The 20,393-nt window shown below is 40.1% G+C and overlaps 1 protein-coding gene across 8 annotated transcripts in view; it reads right to left on the reverse strand.

The window, feature by feature from the left end:
• pcdh15a (protocadherin-related 15a) overlaps positions 1-20,393 on the reverse strand; it is a 231,131-nt gene that overhangs the window by 19,776 nt on the left and 190,962 nt on the right. For all 8 annotated transcript variants that reach the window (XM_039783228.1, XM_039783227.1, XM_039783223.1 and 5 more), the window contains 6 exons: positions 15,906-16,015; positions 14,477-14,617; positions 9,368-9,495; positions 4,824-5,039; positions 3,037-3,125; positions 1,740-1,916 (listed from right to left, as the gene is read on the reverse strand). In XM_039783228.1, the coding sequence (XP_039639162.1) occupies positions 1,740-1,916; positions 3,037-3,125; positions 4,824-5,039; positions 9,368-9,495; positions 14,477-14,617; positions 15,906-16,015 (861 nt within the window). The remainder of the gene's footprint in view (positions 1-1,739; positions 1,917-3,036; positions 3,126-4,823; positions 5,040-9,367; positions 9,496-14,476; positions 14,618-15,905; positions 16,016-20,393) is intronic.

Genomic DNA, 20,393 nt, shown 5'->3' on the forward strand with positions numbered 1-20,393 from the left:
GGCTTTATGGACTTTAAAGCGAGTTTCAGCTCATTGTTTAGCTGTCCAGCCAGCAACTTAACTGTTGTGGTTCACTCTCACAGCTCTTGTAGAGTCTGTTTCACTACAGCAGGCAGCTGTTTGCAGGGGAAAAGCTCTAAAAACCTACGGTACACTACGTACTTATGGCAGATGGCACAGTTAGCGACAAGTGGCCAGCTAAAGAGCCATATATTTCCCTCAGAAGTTTGTAGAGACCCAAAACAGAGCTCTCCAAATGAAATGAAAATGTTGATCTGTAAACTGCTGGATTTGTATAAATGCAACTGTTTGCTAACAAGTTTGCCATATCAACTTCAAAGGTGATGATACAGTATGTTAATTTTGTATTGACATCTAGTTTTGGCTGTGGCCTAAAACAAACAAACAGTTATTGCAGGTTAAGTATCTCATTTCCTGAGAGACAATTATTTCAAGGTCAGTGGCATCTGGTAATTTAGATAATCACTTTATGAATGATGTAAATGCGACAGGGGATCTGCATACTGCTCATGGAAATGCATGTTTTTATCTTTACGTGCAAATGATTTGTCAAAAGGAGATAAATGAAATACTTAGTGTGACCTTTCTACCAAAATGTGTTGAATCCCACTTCTACAGAGTTTCAATTACAGATATGTGGCAGAATTTGCATTAATATTGTATTAAAATGAACATGAATACAAACAATCCGCCCACTGTTCCTCCAACGTTATTTTGTAACAATAACCAGAGTGGCTTTCAAACATTCTGCTTTACAAAGGAGTAAGCACAATGCCACATCCAATTACTGTCATTTTTGTTTTTCTAAAGGTGAATAAATGAGTGCAGATAAAGGTTATCAAATGGCCTCTCTGGCAATCTATCCTCCAGAGAGCTCAAATGGTAGAGGGTGCTGCATTCAAGGTGGCAATAAGGACATTATATTACACAAGAATCCACTCACTATGTTGTCTTTCTCTTTCTCCCTCTGTGATCTGACAGCAAAGTCGCAGATATATTACATGCAATTACCCTACAACATGGTCAGACATGCACTGCATGCATAAAAAGCTTTTCTCCTCTAGTCGGAATGATTTTCCTGACAGTATCTGTATGTAAGGAAGCAGATTCATATTAAAGCAGGGATGTAGCAAGCCTCTTTTAAAATTAGCTTGGCTCTCTTCAAAGCTGCCACTTGCGATAACGGAGATGGTCACTAGTTTTGGTTAAACAAAAAAGCTGTTCTTATGACACGTGCCACACTTCCAATGGCTTCAAGCTCTATTCCCCACTTAAAAAACAGTTGAGGCACTCCTTTGATGGTCAAGGACACTGAGCTAATGTATATAGATTCATTCAGTACATACACAAAGCACTTCTAAATGTCATTTGAGTGGAGCATTTCCAAATGAACTGAAATTGTCACAAAGAGAAGGGGGGGGGGGGGGTTCTTAGGAGCCACACAAATCAGAATCAGCAGTAACCATAGATAAAGAGAAATAAAGACAGACAATTGTGTCAGATAACTCAATGTAAGACAAGCAGGAGGGCAAATTCATAATCATATATTTTAAAGAAAGTAAAAGCAATGAAAAACTCTACACTGTAGAGGAGGAAGCCACAGGGAGCCTGCTCACAAGAGAGACTGCAGGGAAGACATGCAGCACAGCAGGGACATTAGGACATCAATTTAAACCAAATGATGGACTGTTCTTCTTGTGATAAATTCACCCACTCACTTGAAGAGCTCCTTGGGCGAGATGGCCCTGTTGGTGAGCGGGTCAATGGCGTACACCATCAGGTCCGATTTACTGTAGTCCTCTAGTTCAAAGCCATCGCCATGACGACGTGGCCCGATTGACTCTACAATCACCTTGGCACCTGGAATCTGGTCCTGGATGTGGCGCTCCAGAATACTGAAATGAACACAAAACCACAAGTCAAACTTATATAAAGAAAGCAATAACGGCGTAAATACAAAAAATCAGGTAATGCCCAGAATTATATAAGCCAAAATCTCAGTAATACAAACCATTTTGGCACCTCTGTGCCCAAAGCAATATGACATCCACTAATTTTGAGTACTCCATTCTGGCAATGATTGTCCCATTGGGCTGCATTTTGCTTCTCCATACTGGGCTCTTGGCAAAGCAAGGTTTTGATAAGCCGTTCAGGCAGGGAGGAATCCACACCTCAAATTATAGCCAATAAAGGAAAGCCTTTCTGTCTGCCTTTGCCAAGGTGGATAAACAGTTTGAGCACTCAGGTAAAATGGCCCTGGATTATCACCAGCACTGTGCAAAATCGGAGACCTCTCAAATGTCATCACTGCAAAGAGCTTAACATGACTAATGTGTGTGGTTTTCAGCCTAAAGAGCAGTGTCACTTGTGTGGGAGAGAGACAGCAAGCTCTTGAAAAACAACTATTAACACCCATTTGCCTTTCAGATTGAATAATTAAACTAAACACAGTGCCCCGAGAGCTGCAAAAAGATGTTTCATGAATCTCTATCATTAATTAATTTGGACCAGGAAAACAGACTCCAGAGGATAGACTCAACTGTCTCATTGGCTAATCCATTTTCTTAATCAATTGGTCAATGGTTATTGAACAACAACAGACAAGTTGTACGTAACATTCATTTCTTATTAGTTCCAGTTTATTTCAACAGTTGTTTGGCACAGCTAAATCATACACGTCACTCCAGGCCTACAAAATTATTTTATATGCAAATGAAGGTTCCACCTTGAACCAAGTTCACCTCATATCATAGCACAGTACAAAACGATGCAATTAATTTTCCAGTGACAATTCTTCCTGAGATCAATTAACAACAGAAATATTAGAGGGCAAGGAAATGCACTGAAAATAATATGTTGCATGGACGAGAGTGAGATGAGATCTGTTGAAAGGTATTTTCTGTCTATATTAAAATTAACACAAAAATGTACTCCTAGCAGTGCAAACAACGGTATTGGTTTCTTCTCATTAAACAGGGTAATTTGGTTTCTTTCGTGTTTCAAAAGCTTTCTTACCTAATGAGCTGCTCCCTATTCGCTTCCACTAAAGAAGGTGGGACAGTAGACACAACAATTTGCATGTCCAACGCGTTGACCACGGAAACCTGAGTGAGAGTAGGGTAGAGGGAAAGAGATAAATAATGGAGCAAGAGGTGAAACAGACAGCAGAAAATAGAGGTAAATAGCGATTAAGCCAGTACATTGCATATGTCCTAATGTGAGTTTGGTCGACTCTGTCGGAGCTTCTATTGGTGGACCAAACAGGACCTTCTAATTGCCTACTTGCATTGGTTCCATGCAGCAAATAGGACTTAATTCTGATGCCGCAGTTAAGTGTATAGGCAACAGCCTCTGTGCTCGGAAGCCAAATCTCTCATGCGGCTCCTGTGAAATTAGGTTTCCCCTTGAAAATTAACGAGCACCATGGTTACGCACTTGCTGCTCTCTCATATTCAGGCAATGTCCCAAACCCTCCTTCTGTCTCGTTAGAGGCTTGTTAGCCAGGCATATTTCACTGAAACGAAAAATAAGCCTTCCCACAGTCAGGAAAGATAAGCATCGAATTGGGGGCAAAGCTGCCTGAGCCCAATCACAGCATGTGCGTGGGGAAATTATTGGGAAAAATAAATGCACACAGAGACAAAAGGCACACAGACACAGACACACACGCACACACACAAAAACACGCACGCATGCACAAACACGCACACACACACACACACACACACACACACACACACACACACACACACACACACAAATGCATGTAATGTGTACAAAGTGAATACACATTGCTGAAAGAAAGAGTCTAATTGGATCACCAGCTATGTTGTGTGTCCTGTGCCTACTGTGAATAATTCAATAGACTGGAACCAAAACATTTAGCACTGAGTAAACAAAAACAAAAAAGCATCATTGAGACTCATAATGAACAGATTAGTATAAAGGAAAACATCTTTTGTGATATACTGAATTTTTACTGAAAATCAATGATTTAATATTAACCTTCCATAAATTAGTGGGACTTAAACGAGAGAAAATAGAATGGTCAAATTTATTGCAGCAGAGGCCAAGATATCCTGACTTTCACCCTTCACTCGCTCGTATGGGTCAAGCTCTAAAACACTGGAGCCACACTTACCATAATAAAAACTGAAAGTGTCTTTTGTTAGACCCTCTCTACCTAATCTTTCAAACTCAACACACAGTTTATATTGCATACTTTCTATAAAACAATAATTTCGACATCTTGGGAAATACGCATATTTTTGCTTTCTGGTGGAGAGTTAGATGAAAAGATTGATGCCACTATTAGACATGAGAGCAGTATTAATCTTCTCATCTAACTCTGCCAGAAAGCGACTGAGCCTATTGCCCCCAAATGTCAAAAAACATTTGCTTTAAATATCCCAAAAGTTTACTAAACTGATGTCACTTGATCTCCGACTTGACAAAGCTCCTCCAGAGCCATAAAAGACCTTACTCACACTTTTCACAGGATGTGAAGCACTCCCCAATGACTACTAAATTGACTTTGATGTGAACAATGGGTGGGATGCCCCTCTGATAAGAATCTCTAGTATCAATAAATTATAGACAGGTGACATTGCAAACCAACTCCATATTTCAAAGGACTGTTCTCATACAACATGCAATCAATATGCTACTGGTGTGCAGGTGACATGTAAGTCAAGGACTAACAGAGTGTTCACCAGTGTGCACCGGACCAGAACACGTGCAGTATATTGATCAGTAGAAACATACATATATATACTATACAAGGCACCATACTGGATACTCACCACCACGTCTGCCCTGCTGCTGAGACCTTTTCCATAGTTGTCTGTGGCAATAACTTCAAAGCTGAAGTAGGACCTGCGCATATTTCGAAACATAATGGCCGATTTGATAATACCCGTGTAGGTCTCGATGACGAAGCTGTCCTGGCCCTCTGGTGTGGGCGGGATAATCAGGCGGTATGCCATCGCACTGTAATTCCCAGTGTCCTTATCAGTGGCCTGTAACACACATGTAGCACCCAATTACACAGTTAGACTGGAACACATTATGTGTTATACTCAAATCAATAAGGATAAGAGAAAACAATGTGTTATGGAAAGAAAAGGACTAATTTGAGATTTCAATACAGCTTGAGCCAGCATCCACCAATCATTGCTTTAGCTCTTGACCATGATGATGGCTGTTTAGTTCCAAGCATATTGCAGTTCTGGGCACTTCCCGATCTGGGATATCACAGGATATATATATATATATATATGAACAGAAAACACTGCAGGGGGTTCTTATGCGACTCCTCCTGCGGGGCATCAATCTTGCGGTTATTTATCACACAATCGTTTTGCAGACAACAGACCATCAGAGCTGTCTGGTTAAGAACTTTTTTTTCTTCTTCTTGAGGGAAGCATTGTTTTTAGTGCCTTGATTTGTTGCCATGATGTTAAGTAATGTTCTAATGATGTCAAAACCATTGATGGACAACCATTACTACAGCTGGCTGTAGTGACAACCACTGACCTTTTTAATTAACAATTAGTTGAACACAGCAAACTCAAACCTCAAAGAGGTGAAAGAGGGGAACTTTAAGTTATGTCCCACTATTAGATATTGTCATTTGATACATTGTTATTGTGAAAACATAAATTATAGCTGCTTTAAATTTTGGGAAATCTATTATATTTAAAAAAAAAAAAGAAATACCATTTCTTAAATCAAAACAATACATAATTTATGAGGATGAGGATCATAATCTGTCAAATCGCTCTGTGTCATTATTAGCAAAACCACTGAATTCTCCCATCAACCTCGGAGGCACACATTCTGACTGGCCACTGAGCTCACACAGGCATCAATTTTCGGAGTGCTTGTCTGTAGCAAGTGACACTGATAAATAGGAGCAATCTCTTTTTTTTTCTCCAGTTATTGGAAGAGATAGGAAAGGGGGGAGCAAGTTCCCAATGAAAGAGCTGCACAAATCAGCAGAGAGAGACATATTCATTGGGTAAAGACAAATTTACCAAATATATGTACCAGCATCATTTATGTAGGGCACACCGTTTAAAAATTGTTGTGGACGATGGGGTGGGCATTAAACAGCAACATATGGATCTCAATGGTTTACATTGAAAATTGAAAGCTAAAGGCATCTGCTTGTTGTTCAAAAAGCTTTTTTCACTGTGTTTAAAAAAAGCGGTCAAAGAGAGCGCTAGGAAAAAGTGACTGTCATTTAGCTACCCATGAATCCAATTACTTACTGATTAATAAAAACAGAGTCAAGTTAGTGTCAAAAGGATCATGCAAATCATGCAATCAGACCTTTTTTTCTCAACAGCACACTTTTACCTTGTTAATGAAATATTTTCCACTTAATCTTTCCAAACCATTTAAATTAGACTTTAGGAGCTAGTGTCACAGTATTTCAAATGTTGACAATATTACTCATGATTATCTCCAGAGAAAGGGGTGCTCAGATTCATTACTATTGAAGTGAAGTACAAACGCTTCACTCTAGCCATACTCCAAAGAAGGCTTGGCTCCGGGGAAATTATAGATAGCACTTGACCCAAAATTCTACACTTGGGTGTCTATTCCAAGTAAAAGGAAAGAGAGGAAAGGGATTCTGAACTGGTCGAGTGATTGAAGCCGCTGCACATTGTTGATGTCTATGTTGATCTGTTCAGTGGTATCAGAATATGAGCCTACACAAAATGGGTTTTTACATATTAAGAGGTCTTGGCCAATGACCATGGTTAATCAGACATTTTCAAATCATCTTCATCGTTCATGATTCCAAAAAATATGATTTGGAATGACCCTCCTCTCTCTCTCCAGTTGCCCATGACAATATGGGATCATGAATGAGACAGTAAAGTCAACAACTTCACACACTTAGCTCTTAACCATCTGAATTAGCTAGAATTAAGATTTATAAGATTGTATATATATACACACATACATAAGTGTATTATAATGTAGTGATGTAATGAGCTATTGAGTTAATGTTCAAATAATACTAACCTTTTTGAAATTTTCTGCAGGTGTAAATGCGTTTAGAATCTAAACACATTTACACCTGCAGAAAATTTCATGATTAGGTATCTCCCATAATGCCTGCATCTCTTAACATGCACTAACTCCATGTTTAGAGTTGTCAAATGCAGCAAAGAATGATGCACATGGCTTTACCAAGTCCTTGAGGAATGTTTCTGTGTCCTATGAGTTTTGTTTTGTTTTTAAGTTATAATAAGATGATAAGCTCATTTCCTGCAGAAAAAAAGCAACCCCAGAGTTTTATTTGGGACCATTAATAAATTAAATATAATCCCCAGCTTCCCCTGGTATTACCATCTTTTTGCTTTTAGACAGCAACACATTTGACATCTGCCAGAAGGTCTGAAATACTTTTTATGAATCTCCCTACATGACCTTTGTACTCCTCAACTTGCCTGCTAGATATTACACGTTCTTCTGTTCTTAAACATTCTCCAGTGTCCATTATACTGAAAATAACTCCCATGACTCTGCCTAGGTGCCATCTTATTTTAAACTGGCTTCAGTTCCTCCAATGAAGTTTCCTTTAACTGCCAAAATATACACTATAAATATATTGTTGGTCTGTACTGTGTTGTGACCACAAACGAGTGACAAACATTCAAAATGATTTTTGAGCATTATTACACAGCCTAAAAGTCTTGAACACAATAGGTAAATGACACAGAGTTTGCTTAAACTGCATCAAACAGATTAGTAATAAACACAGCCTTATATCTATTTATATATCTCCACTTGGACAGATTTCTATCGTTAAGTTGCATAATACGCAAGCTAGAGGTTAGCTGTCCTACAAGACTGATATTAAAGTTTAGATAGCCATCAATTTACTTTGGCTAAATTGCAACAAAATAGAAGTCCTGATTATGGGCACTGATAGCATCACATCAAAGATACAGCTCAACCTTGGTCAGGCTAAAGTTGTGTTGGGTATAAAAAAAAAAGCTAAAAACACCCCCCAGCTGATGTACAGTACGTGTTGTGCTCTCTAGTGCCACCGCCATTACTGTGGTGGCAAAGTCAAGCTGAAAGCATTTTCACTGACATTATAGCAGAGATGTTTGGGTTAATCATGATGTAAATTGTTTATGAAACAGGCTTTAAGGGGCTGGACAGTTGGAGAATTCAGAGACTTTAGTATTCAAATCAACCTGACACAATAAAGGTTAGGGGGACAAAAAAAGGATTTTAAAGGTCCCATGTCATAAAAATTTCACTTTATCATGTTTTTTAACATTAATATGCATTCCCCCAGCCTGCCTATGGTCCCCCAGTGGCTAGAAATGGTGATAGATGTAAACCGAGCCCTGGGTATCCTGCTCTGCCTTTGAGAAAATGAAAGCTCAGATGGGCCGATCTGGAATCTTACTCCTTATGAGCTCATAAGGAGCAAGGTTACCTCCCCTTTCTCTGCTTTGCCCGCCCAGAGAATTTGGCCCACCCATGAGAGAAAGACATCATGGCTTTCAAACGAGCAAAGTGGCAGTTGGTCAAGGCCCCCCTCTCCTCCTCAATAGCTACAGACACAGAAATGGCATATCCTAAGGAAAGCTCATTGTGGGACTGGCTCTAGTGGCTGTAATTCTGCACCAAGGCTGAATTTTGGGAAAGAGACTTCAGATACAGTATTAGGGGACCACTACGGCCTATATAAAAGCATCCAAAGAGCACCATGTCATGGCACCTTTAAAAATGTGAGGACATGTCTGCCCCATCCCTAGAGGAAATTACATTTCAGTATTTAAATACTGCATACTTAAATTACAAATGAGACACAATATGAAGAAAAACTAGAAACATAATCCCAAAAAATCTGTTGTCATTACATATTGGACATTCACACATAAATGCATGACTGTGTGTCAGCTGTAGTGCTGGCATGCATGGTAGGCATTAAAGACACTGGTTCATGAAGGATTTTGTACAAAAACACAAGCCTAAGTACACACTAACACTCACCCACGCATACAGAAAAGAGACATACAGTAATACAGGTTGACAAAGTGAAACCTTGGCAGAGCAGGCTGATAAACAGACAGGATGTCCAGCCATGCCTCTGTGAAAATACTCCGATCCCACCTGCTTTTGGAGATGGCAGTCGGGAGAGATAAATTGAGGAAGAGATGTAGTGAGCGATAGGGGGTGGAGATGAAACTGTGCTGCAGAGAGCAGATCAGATGAATTCTCCCACCATGGCTGCAGGGTAAGTGTTGAAGAGGTGGGAGCAGAATCAGGCACAAACCGACAAAAACGAAGACCAGAGCTGATGTTTTCTTACCACTATCTTGAGCACAGAGCTGAAGATCTTGCTGTCTTCCGTCACGCCACCTATGTAGAGCTTCCTGGAGAAGACGGGAGGGTGGTCATTCTCATCCAGCACCTCAATGAACACCTTGGCTGTGTTAGCTACAAAAAGCAAATGGCACCAGAATGCATTAAAATCCTGTGGAAGTCATTCACTTATAAATACAGATGGAGTATGTATATCTAGCATGTTATAAGACCAATGACACTTCAGTTCATGTCAAACAAAAAACAACTAACTCCAGTTTGTGTACTTCAATATACTGTACCTATGCAATCATCTAATAACCCAGGTTTGCTGCACCCTCGCAAAATAAGAATTGGGACAGACAACGCCAAATAGTTTATATTGTCATGGCCAATAGCTGTTGAATAAACACATCTCTGAAGTCATCTGTACTGGCGTTGATCAAATGTTGCATAATTTAGCCTCAAAATTGTCACGTCAATATAATTTTTTCATGGTCATCAGCTGTACCATAACTTCAAAAGAGAGCTTGAAATCATTTTCCAGAATATGTTGCCAGTCAGTCATCACTGAAAACATCACAGTATCTTTTCAAATAAGATCCCGCTTGCTAAATGTCACCAAGTTTAAATAAAGTAATACTTTTTTTTATCATCTGAGGATGGGTGGTTTGGGAAAATGTTGGAATATTCACTGTAAACATTTTGTCCAAAAGTGGACTGATTGAATTTAGGAAAACCCCCATTTATTCAGTAGAAATTCTCAGCTGCACTGCAATGACTATTTGTAGGGGATTTGTGATTGCATGCTGGAAAGAGAAAAATGCTCCTAACTTTCTAATGAAGCAGTGGGAGGAGCTATTTTGGTGAAGCGGACAACTTTGAATCAATAATGAGGAGGTTAATGTTTTGATTACAGCGAATATTTGTAATCGAGAAAAACTGAGTCTGAAGTGTGTTGATGACTTCTCTCTCACTGTCCCTGATACGTAGATCAGGAAAACAACTGAGCAAGTTTGCATTATGTTCAACCAACCAATTACTGATAACCCTCACAATTTAAGTAAAATATGGCTCTGAGAAATAATAAAAATGATGATGAAATCTTGCCTTCTAAGCCATTATTTTTAAGTGAGGACTACCTCGCATCATTTATTGTGACAAACAGTAAAAGGCTCTGGAAGTTTAACAGGCAAGCAATTTGCACATTAATTGGAAATAATATTTTGAAGGGCAGCCAATAATCAAGCCGCAGAGGAGTTAGAGGAAAAACTGTGAGAAAGACATGGGGAAAGGAGGCAGACAATTTGGTATATTAATACTGAATTTGCTGGTTAATTGCTTTTTTTGTGAGGCTTGTAAAATATTCATCCTGCCCCTTTAAAAGGAAAACACATATACTGAGTATAAAAATGTGTCCCCCTAATCGGTCACAGTTACACCTATGCAATGAACAGCATGAATGTGTACAGCATAAAAAATCTTACAACACTGCAGTTTAGGTAAAAAATATGCAGTGTCAAGGACCATTTTTCGTCTGGCGGCATGCAAAAATCAAAAGCCATGTGGCATTAAAGCTAAGAATGCACCAGGGGAATTGGACAAACAAAAACACAGCACATCAAATTACAGGCACAAAAGATGGAGTGTGAGGCACAGAGGGAGGACTCCAGGGGATGGAAAAGAGATTGGCAGAGTCTCTCTGTCTTCCCTCTCTCTGTGGAAAGTGCATATTCCATCCTTGGAGTATCAGTATAAAAGCACATGTATACAGGCCCCCTCCCTGATCTCCTAAGATGCATGACAGAAACCGGCCCATTAAGAGGAGAGTAAGCTTGAGTGTCCCCAAGAGTTCATTATTATTATTACATGTGTGCATGTACTGTATGAAAATCAGTTTGTACGCATGTGTGAAAATGGGCCATGTGCATACATATACAGTGCAGTGGTCTTAACAGGGATAAGATAAATCTATCTGACAAATCAGTCCAGTAATGCTCAGATAATTTAAACTTAATCAAGAGAAGAAAGATATTCCCTGTCATGGAGTCCTGATCTGCAGTACAGTAATACAAGTGAGAAAAGTGAGATAAGAAATGTTCTCTACACTCTGTCAGGGATGCTCTCTCCCTCGTGAGAGTTTTCTACTTTACACCTATCAGATAAGTGACAGAAGTGTGTGTGTGTGTGTGTTTGCCTGAATATTGTGTCCTTGTAATTGCCGTCATTAGTATGTGAGAGACAGGCGGTGCGAGAAATAGAGCAGCAGGTGGAGTAGGTCATTGATTATTCATTGGTAGCTCAAATGGCTCAAGAGTGAGGTATGAACCCAACTTGTTGTTAGCACCTCATCCATCATTTCACAAGACTTTTGTCAGTTAACTGACCACAAACAAGCCTAATGATGTTGCAGCTGAAGCTTAGTCATCAAAGAGAGTGCGGTCTGACGGTCTCAGTATGCTTCAAACAAAGTGCTTCTCAGATGATCAGACAGCGCCTCCAGCCTCCTTTGTGACCGTCTGACAATTTATGTAACTTTCTGAAAAAGAAAATCTGACAATCATGCCCAATTTACATAGCAATTGGCCAGATATGAGGAAAGGTAAGTTTTAACTTCTCTCTTGCTCTAGCAACATCATGGATGCCTTTGAGGAAAGAAAATATGCAACTCATCGTGCCCAGACTACAAAGACACGCAAAAGACATTGAATTCTTGGAGAGATGCCGGGGAGGCAGTGGGATGCAGCCAGAAAGAGGCTGTGACGGCAGGCTTTTAGCCCCGCCTCCGGCATGTTGTACGACCTAGCTTGTTTTCAAGCACACTTGAGGCCTTTGGAATGGAAACACACAGGTTGCATTAACTGAGAATTTGCAATGATTAATGTTTCGTCACCCACCCTCGTTTTGGGGGAGGTTTGGCTAAATGAAAACAAATGGGCTATTTCTGCTCGTTAGACCCTTGCAATATATTTGGAAATAACATTTTTAAGGATTTATGATGCTGCTTTGAAGGTGGGGATACTTCTTATTTTTAAGGTTATTTTCAATAGTCACTATGACGATGTGAAATGAGAGTCCAATCTGTCAATGCATGTTAGGGCTTTGACTTTTGCCCAAAGATCATATTCGAAGTTCGTTTGTATATTAATATTAATATTCGAATATATTCGAATATTTATTAATAATATTTTGACCATTAAATGCCTTCAGTTTAAAAAATAAAATAAAAGTCAGATCCTGGATTAAACACAAACAGTATGCTTTCGACAGGAAGTTCGGAGCTTTCACCGTAGCCTACGTAAGTGGTCTGATGTTTATACTCGTGTGCTGGTGTGTGCGTCGAGCCAGTGTGTGTGGGCGGTGTTGCCAACTTAGCATTTTTTTCACAAAAGCGACTAGCGACAAATCTGGCGACTTTCTGTAGAAAAGACAGCGACTTTCTGTAAAATAAAAAAGAGTCGCCAGTATTGTCCAGCGAGCATGCCATGTATTTCTCTCCTGTGGCCGCCGAAACAGTCATCTTTCTCTTCTGTTGTGTGACTGAGGAGCAGCCCCGCCCCCCCCCTCTGTGCTCTAGAAGGTAGAAAGGGGAGAAGGGACAGGGTGCGGCACCGGTGTAGGTAGGAGAGACAGCGGAACGCGACGGGAGAAAGACGCCGCTGAGCTGGCCTGGCCTGGCCCTGGGCCAGCCAGCCTTCTTTGAGAATTAAGGGGGAATGCACCGCTACCGAGCCACGGCCGAGAGACGTGCGTCGCCGCGACGTATAGTTACATTTTGAAATGCGTGAAAAAGCCTCGGAATCTGAACTGAAAACAACGTTTACAAGCAAACACATAAAACTAATGCCCATAACAGGTTCGAATATTAAGGGCTGGCTAATATTCGTTAGAATATCATTATTTTTTTAAATATTCAAATGATATTCGAATAACGAAGTTCGGAGTCAAAGCCCAAATGCATGTATTACATATTTCTACATGTTCATATTCAACTTGTCATATCAGTATAGCAGTAGGCTAGTCTATATCCACGATGTTCCACTTCCGGAATTGCTCCGGTGCCACCGGAAATTCAGCCGGATGTCCATCATTTCGGCCGGTTGTCCATTACATTCTGCTTTCTTTGATTTATGAGGACTATGGTTAACTGCTCCTCAGATCTCTGCAGGGTAAATCCAGACAGCTAGCTAGACTATCTGTCCAATCTGAGTTTTCTGTTGCACGACTAAAACCTTTGAACGTACATGTTCCAGGCTATTTTGCAGCGGCACCGTGGCTCTGTCTGGTGCTTAGCACCGCCCATGACGATTGTGATTGGTTTGAAGAAATGCCAATAAACCAGAACACATTTTTCTCCCATCCTGGAATGCTGTGTGGACTAGCCAGACCCTCCTCCGCAGCGCTGTGGAGGAAGGTCTGGCAAAGCAAGACTAGTCTAGCAGTTCTAGCAGAGGGTGGTCAAATTTTAACCATATTTTAAAAGCATTGAGTAATTCCACAAATTAATAGAAAATACCTGCTGGCACTGCAACATATAGTGACTCAAATAGCCTGAATGTATGAAGATGCCATAGTGGTCAGAAAAACAAGCAGAGTAGAGAAAACCACCTAATTTAAAATCAGCTCTATGTTGAATGGAGTGTCACACTAAACAACCAATCACAGGCTGCAGCGAATCTGCCACCAATTATACATATGGATCAGTGCCACGAAGAAAGGCAACAGTCCATAAAGCATAAAATTACAGCTATTCACACTTTGACACAATGTTTTCCTGGTTTTAATCCAAAACTGCATCCTAACAGTGTAGGTAGGACACATAGATGTAATGTGTAAAAAGTGTATTATAATAATAATAATAATAATAGTAATATTAATAATAAAACACAATGAATAAATCATTCAAAAAAAACGTGACATAACTACGGTAAATGTGAAAAAATAGGGTGTGATAGAATTTCGAAAACTGTATTTAACCATAATCTGTCACAGAGAGGAATTGTAATGATTAAATATAAATGCAACACCTGGAATCACATGAAACAGAATTCAATGCCTGCTTTCCTACAACACAACACAACCTCCACCTTCATCCATTTATTGGACGCTGTCTTACTTTTAGAAGGCACACGCAGGTTGGACATGACAACCAACATAGAGTCCGCCTGGACCCGGAGGACATAGCTAGTCACATTTTCATAGTCCAGAGGTTTAGCTGTGGAGATGACGCCTGTCCCGTTGTTCACCTGAAAATGACCTAGAAAAAAACAAAATCAGAGCACATGAAGTGAATGGAAATAAGACAAAACTAAGACACACGTAACATATAGAATGGATGGAAGCACTGGTTATTTGCATAGTTTTTCTACTACATAGTGTTCTGATCAGAGCTATATTGCTTGGCTTTGTTTGCACTCTTGGCACTACACATGTAACTGCATGTATACTCCTTCACATGCTCTTTTCTCTTTGTGGCAAATTAGTTTTAAGTGTAGAACTCAATCGAGCCTTTTTAGCATCTTTACACAAAGAACCTGCAACAATATGCCGATGCAGTTGTAAATCTTTACACATTTTCTATAAAAAAAAAAAATAACAAGCTATAGCACTGAAGAAAAAGAGCAGTTGTATCGGAATCACACAAATACGGAGGCTGCATAAATGGTGGAGTTTAAAACATTTTTTTTGTTAAATGATGTTGAAATGAATAATGTTTAATTGGAGCACTGATAAAGGAAATATGACAGAAATACATCTGGCTGTTTTTCCTCCTTTCAATGGCATGGCCAGACTCTAATGCCACTGTGGCTTTATAAAAAGGCCATGCTTCAGAATGCTTTTGCTTTTCCTGAGAATATTACTTCTAGGGGCCTGGGGGTAGATTTATAGCACTCTTATTATGTCTTGAGCCTGCGATTTCCAGGAGCATCTAAGGAAAAGTGACTCTAGCTCATGTTTTTCACATGACACAGACCACTACAGGAGCACTTGAGGTGCATGGTGGGAAGGGGTGACAGCTTCCTACTACTCCTTTGGCTCTCTCCAGCTCACAGGTACGTCTCCTACTTTTTTCTTAAACAGCTAAGCTAACCTCACACCTGTCTGGTGTTCTCTCTCTCTCTCAGGGTGTAATTATGCTCTTCAGACTTTCAATGTGAAAAGCAGTCTACAGCGGCTAGTATGCCAAAATTGTCTACTTCTAGACAAAGACAGGACAAACAGTACCTCTGGCTATGATGTTCATCCTGTAACTTATAAAATCATCTTGGAGCTTTTTCAGGAGTATTTTAAAATCTGATTGCACACCTTTTGATTTTAGTAAATATAAGCACATCTTATTCAGCAGTTTTCTTTACTGTGATGAAAATCTGGTTTTTGGACATCTGTATTTGCTTTGCTTTATGTATAACACAAATAAAGAACAGGAACAAGAAGAGGGCGTTGTACTTCAAACACAGAGCCGGTTGTAGGAGGTGTTTGGTAGGAATGTTGGGAAACCAAAAAAAATGATAGGCTTAATTAACTGTATGATCTGTAGCACATACCTAGTTCATTTCCTGCCACAATGGAGTAGAAGATGGTTTGATTGATAGCAGCAGCGAGAATAGTCCCTACCAGTGTGCCAAATGGAGCCAGCTCACTAACTAGAGGAAACCTGGAAAGACATAAAACACAGATCATAAGACAGACGGTATTAAGAGTTGAGGAATCAATTAAGCTGCTTATTCCAATATCACATGCACAGCAACATGGACATAAACAGGGTTAAGATGAATACAAAGGTTGTCATAGAAGCAACAGTATATCTATGTACATTATAAGAAAGAACACATTTGGAATAATTTCAAACTGATTAAGTCGGGATTGATTTCAATCATTAAATTCTCACTTAGCATATGAAAAACTTTCAGTATTCAGTATTAGTTACTGTGATTGTGTTAATGTTTAACAATTTAACCATTTTGTATAATAATTTATAATATCTTCGAAAGAACTATCTGCTAGAGGCATTGCTTTAACCCAGAAGTGAGGTTTAGTGGTTTTTAAATTCTATGTTTCCATTTATTAGCAAAACTATTTATCTTTCCTCTTAATAATTCATTGTGAGAGTAAGTGAGAGTCGTGTTGTCAAGTAGAGTATTTTTCAAATCAGCTTTGAATAGATATACATTTATACATAATAATTTTAGCATCTCAATAAAGTGTGAAACAACAGCGACTTATTGTTCCAATGATTTTGTTTTGCTTTGTCCTTTTGCCTTTTTTTTTTTTTTACTGTTCACTTTAACTTTACTCTAGTCTCCAGATAACAAAACAGCACATTTTCCGTTCTGGTAAATGAATAAATAAACAATTTTCCTCTCAGGGAGCACAGTGTAGGTTGGGAAAAAATATGACTAATAAATAAATAATCCATAACTGCTTAAACTCTCCTCACATATCCAATATTAACTACATAGTTAGGATAAGAACACTAAAAAAAGGCTAACGGCGGCTTTGTATCTAAGAGAGATCGGAGCTGTGAAGCAAAGCTCACGTTTCTGCTCACCCTTTGCCTCGACTCTCAACTACGGTCGGGAGCTTTGGGTAGTGACCGCAAGAATGAGATTGAAGATTCAAGCAGCTGAGATGATGTTTCTCTGCAGGGTGGCTGGTCTCACTGTACGTGGTGAAGCGAGGAGTTCAGATGTTCAAGAAAACCTCTGTATTGAGCTGCTGCTCCTTTGTATTTAGTGAAATCAGCCAAGGTTGTTTGAGCTCTTAGGGAGGATGCCCCCTGACTGTTTTCTTTTGGTAGGGGTTTTGGAAACGACCCACTGGGAGAGGACACCAGGGCAGACCCCGGAAATAATGGGAGAATTAAATCTTTCAGCTTTCCTGAGAATGCTGGGGTTTTCACCAGGAGGGAGTAGGAGGAAGTTCTTGGGGGTAAAGCATGTTTGGGCTGCTCTGGTCAGGGTTTAAGCAATTGTGGCTGGAACCCTGACTATGACAAGCTGCTTAACCATGAAATAGAAAGGAGAAATGGATAAAAATGCTGTTTTTGTCCCCCCACAACTCTTTTTTTACTTGGTCATTATTTAGTTTTCTCATTATTCATTATTGTTTTGAATATGATGTTCTTTAAGCAGGTTTGAGCAAATTCCTTTTCACCCAAAATGTTACTGCCACACAGACTATTTTATTATCAGACTAAAAAAGAAAATCCAAACTAAAGATGTGATAGAAAATTTTTGAAAAAGATTTGAAGTTATCCCCTTGATAAGTGAGACTTTGTAACAGCTAATGACTATGCTTGACTATCAGGTGTACAAGTGGGTAATAATATCCAGCAGATATGACTGTCACCACTCTCCACAGAAATGACTGCCGCCATAAATAGCAGGGAACCCTATCTTGGCGGTGTGTCGGCAAGGGCTGATTTAAGATGATAATGTCATCTCACTGTGACACCCCTCTTGTGATACTGTGACTGCTTTCCCACTTCTCATCTCTGCATATGAGGTGTGTGCATGTTTGTGCATGCATGGTATGGCTTATTTTGCAGTTTTCATTTAAAGTGTGACTATTATTCACAGCAGCAGTAAGAAATCTGTGACAACGTCGTGGGAGTAATACTCACTCCATAATCTGTGACAGTCAGATAATATTATCCAGTCAATGTCTGTGTTATGGGGTATTTTTGTGACAAGACGCTATCTTGGCAGTCTGAGTTCTTAACATGGACCGGGGGCGATTAGATGCCTCCGGTTCATGTTTATACTGTAACATCCTATTCAATGCTTTCACATCTCTAGTGACCCCTCATTTCCAACACATATTACCACATGAATAATACAAATGCCCAAACAACGAAAACATGGTCAGGCAAAGTTTCCCTTCATGGATGATTGTTATTTTATCAAGCAACTCCCCCGTATATGTTCGCAGCTGTTAGAGGCTTCACAACGACGATTGAACCAATTTCCCAGGGTGAAGATGAAGAGTGGGAAGAACTTGATTCACACAGAAACAAAAAAGTGAAAGGATAAGCATGTGTTGAAACAAAAAATCACACTGTCTTCGCTGTTCACTGGAGTAAAACAACACACTCAGTAACTTTTTAGACTTTGGCAGATAGAACACTCACTATAGAATACGTGTTTACCTCTCTCACAGTCACAGGTGCAAACAGTACCTTATTGAAAGACATTAGAGGAAAAAAGATCTGTCTAACAATCCCGGGGGCAACAGTTAGTGTCTAAACAATCCCCAAGGACATCTCGTGTTGAGAATAATTCTGGAAAATTCGAGCCATTCCCCTGGTCAGAGGGTGATATAACATACCATCCTGAAAGAGAATATTGTTGAGAGTGTGCTGCAGTGAACTGAACTGCATGTGCTCACGATCAATTTCCCTCTAGGTGTACTGTTGGCCTGCCACTGAATAATTGCTGTCTCTGTGGCATCCAGGAGCATTAAGCCTCACCATGCTCCACAGTGACGGGAACCAATTCATTAATGTGGCCTTCACATAAGTAGATTACCCGTTTGGCTCAGAAACAGACAGACACAAACACAGAGGCAAGCCCTAGAACAATGGGAGCACTGTGAGGTGCAGCGCAGCTCAACATGTGACTCTAAATTAGTCACATACAGGTGAGTGTACCATTCATTGGAACCAAGAGTGACACAATGACTGTCACTTAAAGGTGCTGTACGTAGGATTGGGAAGATCCAGGACTTAGCCAAAAAGTGTCCCTCCCCCCTTTCTGCTAAAGCCCAAAACGGTATCCTAAGCCCCTCCCCCCCACAAGGGAGAATGAATGTATGTGCATGAGCAGTGATTGACACGCAGTTAGACACCCCCCCCCCCCTGGCCCTGATTGGTGCATCTGAACAGGGAGCTGTGGAGTTTTGCAAATGGCACTACAGGCTGTAGGTGGTGCCAGGGGAGCCAGATTTTATTTTTTAAATTACCCGTTTCATGTAGTTCTACTTGACCATAGGGGCAGTTTCAGCAAATAAGACAGAAAGTTAGTTTTATAAGGCTTACTGCACCTTTAATACAGTATATAAACACAGATATACAGATGAGTAAGGTGTGGATGAATAGAGATGAAATATTGCACAGTTGGAGGTAGCAAAAAGTGCTAAATAGATAAATGTGCATAGTGCAGAATATTGTCCAGTGATGGCTCATATTGCAGAAACAGCTAGCAGTGCTACATTATGATGTTGCATTAAAGAGTCTGACTGCTGCTGGAATGAAGAACCTGCGGTAGCGCTCCTTCTTGCACTGAGGGTGCAGCAGTCTTCTGCTGAAGGAGCTGCTCAGGGAACTCACAGTCTCATGTAGGGGGTGAGAGGTGTTGCCCATGATTGATGCCAGCCTGGCTAACATCCTCCTCTCCCCCACCTCCTCTATGGTGTCCAGAGGGCAGACCAGAACAGAGCTAGCCCTCTTCACCAATCTGTTTAGCCTTTTTCTATCCCTCTCTGTGCTCCTAGCTCCCCAGCAGGCTACTGCATAAAAGATTGCAGATGCAACCACAGAGTCATAAAATGTTTTTAACAGAGTCCTGCACACACCAAAGGACCTCAGCCTCCTCAGAAGGTGGAGACGGCTTTGGCCCTTTTTGTACAGGACGTCTGTGTTATTGGACCAGTCCAGTTTATTGTTGAGGTGAACACCCAGATATTTGCATGTCTCCACCATCTTGATGTCGACATTTATAGGCCACTGCTTAAAAGGTCTGAGGCCTTTTATTATTACTTTAAGTACAAGGAACAAGAAATAGAAATATCAGGGGACTGCAGATGTAAATTAGGATGAGGCTAACTCTGGTACAATGCATCAAATGGTAACATTTTTGTTTAAAGTTGTACATGGTCCCTAATAAATAAAATAAACTAAAGGATGGATGTAGGTAATTCTATTGGATTTCTTTTCTTTATTTGGTCATAAAACGTCTATGTAAGGAATCATCTTTGTCAACCCTACTGCTTTTATTGCTGTACCTGCATATACTTGAAATGTGTCGCCATTTGAT

This window comes from Perca fluviatilis, chromosome 19, assembly GCF_010015445.1.
Source record: "Perca fluviatilis chromosome 19, GENO_Pfluv_1.0, whole genome shotgun sequence".
NCBI lineage: Eukaryota > Metazoa > Chordata > Actinopteri > Perciformes > Percidae > Perca > Perca fluviatilis.